The sequence below is a fragment of the Oenanthe melanoleuca genome, chromosome 20 (genome assembly GCF_029582105.1).
Source record: "Oenanthe melanoleuca isolate GR-GAL-2019-014 chromosome 20, OMel1.0, whole genome shotgun sequence".
NCBI classification, from domain to species: Eukaryota; Metazoa; Chordata; class Aves; order Passeriformes; family Muscicapidae; genus Oenanthe; species Oenanthe melanoleuca.
The window spans coordinates 6,298,681-6,302,589 of NC_079353.1; the positions used below are offsets into that span (position 1 = coordinate 6,298,681).

General features: G+C 46.8%; 1 protein-coding gene across 1 annotated transcript; it reads left to right on the top strand.

The window, feature by feature from the left end:
* Window positions 1–384: 384 nt before the first annotated feature.
* NPBWR2 (neuropeptides B and W receptor 2) lies at window positions 385–3,447 on the top strand. The gene is made up of 2 exons (XM_056507458.1): window positions 385–448; window positions 957–3,447. The coding sequence occupies exon 2, from the start codon at window positions 1,601–1,603 to the stop codon at window positions 2,597–2,599; it is 999 nt and encodes a 332-aa protein (XP_056363433.1). The 5' UTR covers window positions 385–448; window positions 957–1,600; the 3' UTR covers window positions 2,600–3,447.
* Window positions 3,448–3,909: the final 462 nt, after the last annotated feature.

Consider the following 3,909-nt stretch of genomic DNA (forward strand, 5'->3'; position numbering starts at 1 on the left):
CTGGCAAGGTAAGTCTGTTTATTTGTTTATTTTGCACATTGTAATGTTGCTCACCCTCCTCCTACTCCCTTTGTTAAAACCAGCCACTGTTCCCTATTGAAGCAGTTTAACCCCCTGCTTCCCACCGCTTCATGCATCCCTCATTCAGCCAGTCCTGGGTGCTGCCTGTGTCCCTCGACATCTCCCTCATTCCTGAAGGCAACATCCACTGCATTTACTATTTTAATAATCCTGCAGAGAGAAAACCTTTGTTTCCCCCCCTCCCCTGATCTGAGCAAGTGCTAATTGCTCAGACATGCAACGCGCACACACAGAAGCATCATGTTGATCTGATTGCAAATCCCGGTACGTCAGCAGCCCAGAGACCCTCCTCCAACTCGGATCAGAGGGAAGAGGCTCACCAGTGCAAGCAGCAGGTGCTGGAGGAGGCAGCGGAGCCGCTTCCCAGGTAAGGGACACTTCAGCCCTCCATCCCCGGCAGTCCCGCTCACTTTATTGCTGTGCCACAACAAAAGGCAAGAGAAGTGAGGCACTTCTCTTTGCAGAGCCTGGCACCGGTTGCCAAACCTTTGATCTCCACGGTGGGGGTAGGGGTCGGTTGTTTGTTGATTTCTTGTGGAGGAATTCTTGGAAGAATGGGTCCGGCAATAGTGATGGATGTGGTAACTGCTGCAGATGGGATGATTCTTGCTATGTCCCTAAAGTGGATTCGCTTTCAGGGTACTTTTCTCCCTCTTCCCTGGTTAATCCTGAACTTCTGAAATTTACAGGTTTGCCTGTCCATCTGTGCCAAATTTGGGGTGCTGCCAGTTGTTTGTACTGGGGATGGTTTACATAGTGAATAAGATCATAGCCCACCTCGCTTAAAGGTCTACTTTGATTGCAGGGTAATCCCCTTTAACCGTTAATTTCAGAAATACTTCCTGAACTATTTTTCCCCCTCCTTCTTTTGCTAGGGGACCCTGGGAGTGGGGAGTAGCAGTGTCAGAAACTTCTTCATTGTTTGTGAAATCCCAGCCCATGAAGATCCTGAACTCCGACACAAAGGCAGGCGCTAATTAACCACGGTTAACGCTTCTGCTCCGGCATGGAAAGCGAGCACTGTGCCAGTGAAACTGCAGCAGCCATCCCTCAGCTCCTCCAAGGTCTGTGAACAGCCAGCCAGGCACAAAATTCCCCCTTCTGCCTCCTCGTTCCTGCCAGCCCCAGAAGAGCTCTCACTGCAGACAGCTGAACAGGAGCCACTCAACTCCTCCAGCAAAGAAAAGCCAAAGCTCACCGGAATGCTCTCGGAAAGAAGAGTTCCTTGACTTACTTAGAAAGTCATAATTCTCTTGTTTCCTTGATTCATGGAGCCTTATGTCTTCCAAACATTTTTATCTCCTCTCATTACTTCAAAATCTAACTTCTCCAGCAGGGGGGAGAGGTAAGTTAGGTGTTCCATGAAGCCTCACAACTCACCTTTGAAAATAAGCTGCATCTAAATCAGGTAACAGCTGCTTCTCACGGGAGGGGGAAAAACCCAGCCAAAAAAAATCCTCTCAGTTCTGGGCTAGCAAGGCTTTCAGTGGCATCTGAGGGTGCTCTGTGATCAATAGGCATGGGAAACATCTCCTTTTGGGATGATCTGAACAGCTCCTGCAGCAACCCAGGCAACAGCTGCTACCTGGAAAACAGCATGAGGTTCAATTTCACCCTCCAAGAGCAGGCAGCTGATTTCTACGTTGTCCTGCCCGTGATCTACTCCATGATCTGTGCTGTGGGGCTCACAGGCAACACTGCTGTCATCTATGTGATCCTCAAGGCCCCCAAGATGAAGACTGTGACCAACATGTTCATCCTGAACCTCGCTATCGCTGATGACTTGTTCACCCTTGTCTTGCCCATCAATATTGCAGAGCACCTCCTCCGCTACTGGCCCTTTGGAGAAATCCTCTGCAAGGTCATCCTGTCCATAGACCACTACAATATCTTCTCCAGCATTTATTTCCTGACAGTGATGAGCATAGACAGGTACCTGGTGGTGCTGGCTACAGTCAGGTCCAAGCGGATGCCGCACCGCACGTACCGAGCAGCCAGGATTGTCAGCCTGTGCATCTGGATCCTGGTCACCATCATAGTCCTCCCCTTCATCATCTTTGCCAATGTCTACACCGACGACCTGGAGATCAAGAGTTGTGGTCTCAATTTCCCCAAGCCTGAGAGGTTTTGGTTCAAAGCCAGCAGGATCTACACCCTCATCCTTGGCTTTGCCATTCCGGTATCCACCATCTGCATCCTCTACACCATGATGCTCTACAAGCTGAGGAACATGCACTTGAACTCCAATGCCAGAGCCCTGGACAAAGCCAAGAAGAAAGTCACCATTATGGTCTTCATAGTCCTGGCTGTGTTCCTCTTCTGTTGGACCCCCTTCCACTTGGCCACCATCGTGGCTTTGACCACTGACTTACCCCAGACTTCCATGGTCATTGGGATTTCCTACTTCATCACCAGCCTAAGCTATGCCAATTCCTGCTTGAATCCTTTCTTGTACGCTTTCCTGGATGACAGTTTCCGGAAAAGTTTCCGGAAGTTGCTGGAATGCAGAACTTCTTGAACGGGGGGTTGGGGCTGGCAGGTCCTGCCCTCCTGGGGCTTTTCAGGGGCAACTTTGCAGACTGAAGGGGCAGAAAATGAATGCACATTGTCCTTTCCTTCATTTACATGTAATGTATGGTCTGTTTATAATCCTCATCAGCAACAGGGTTTGTCCTGCCCACTTGCAACTCTTGTATTTCCCCTCTTCGCTCCCACCAGCTTCTCAGAGTTGCATTTCTATACCCTGATTTTTAATTTCACTCTCTGAATTACTAAGGACAGGACATTTCCTTTTCAGGGTGTACTTCTGTCACAGAGTGGTCCTTTATTGCCATCTGCTGTACAGCACAGACAGGCTGCAGATCAGTTTCCAGATGAGTGCAAAGCTCAGTTCTTTATCACTGTGTTACTAGAAGGGTTGTTTAATGGAGCAGAGCTAATGAGCACTTTCAATGAAACAGAGGATGGGTATTTGGAAGAGAAAAGAAACTATTTTCATGTTCATGTATGTTCCTGTGCACAATGGCTCTCTTTTGATTTTGAAGAATTTCCATCTTCCACCCCACCACGAATTTCCTCTTTTCTGACTTGTTCAATTTAGACCAAAAGGAATAGTTGAGTCTCAAAAATAGTGCTAAACAGCACACCATACAAATACTATGACAACTGTGAGAATTTGTGTTAGAAGCTATTTTGAACTAGTTGTTCCTGTTAAGTGTCAAATACATATTTATTTAAGAGTGAGTAATGAAATAAACCTCATGGGGGAAAAAAGAGACTGGTTCTTCTTTCACAAGAGAAAATTTATGCTACTTGTCTTTGCTATATATATTGCATTTTGCCTATTATAAAATAAAACACATTTGTAACAAAATTAAGGTGTTTTGTAAGCCATAAGAAAAACTCTAATGAGCACTGCAGATATAAAGTTCCTTCTTTCACATATAAATAGTCAAAATACTTGAACAGAACCAGGACTTGACTGGGAGATTCTGGAGATCAGAAACTCCATACTGAAAGCTTGGGAAGCTCATTCTCACACCCTTTAGCCCTGAGAAGTTTGTTTGTTACTGGTTTTAGGAAGGCTGTCTTAGCTAAAATACTCCTGTCAAGCTCTCCCCCAATCCCAGGTACCAAGCTCCACTGTTACCCATCCAGATTCCCCCAGGAAAGTGCAGGACAGGAAACACAAAAGAGGAAACTGCAGTTCTCATCTTAAATGGGCTCTCAGAGCAATGGGTGAGTGTGGGTGGAGACCCCAGGTGAGACCCCAACACCAAATCTGACAGCCCTCAATACCTCAGGCTGGCAATTTCATTTATAGAAAAC

Excerpts from the sequence above, each read along its gene's own strand:
- NPBWR2 (XM_056507458.1), top strand. The coding sequence starts at position 1,601 with ATGGGAAACATCTCCTTTTGGGATGATCTGAACAGCTCCTGCAGCAAC.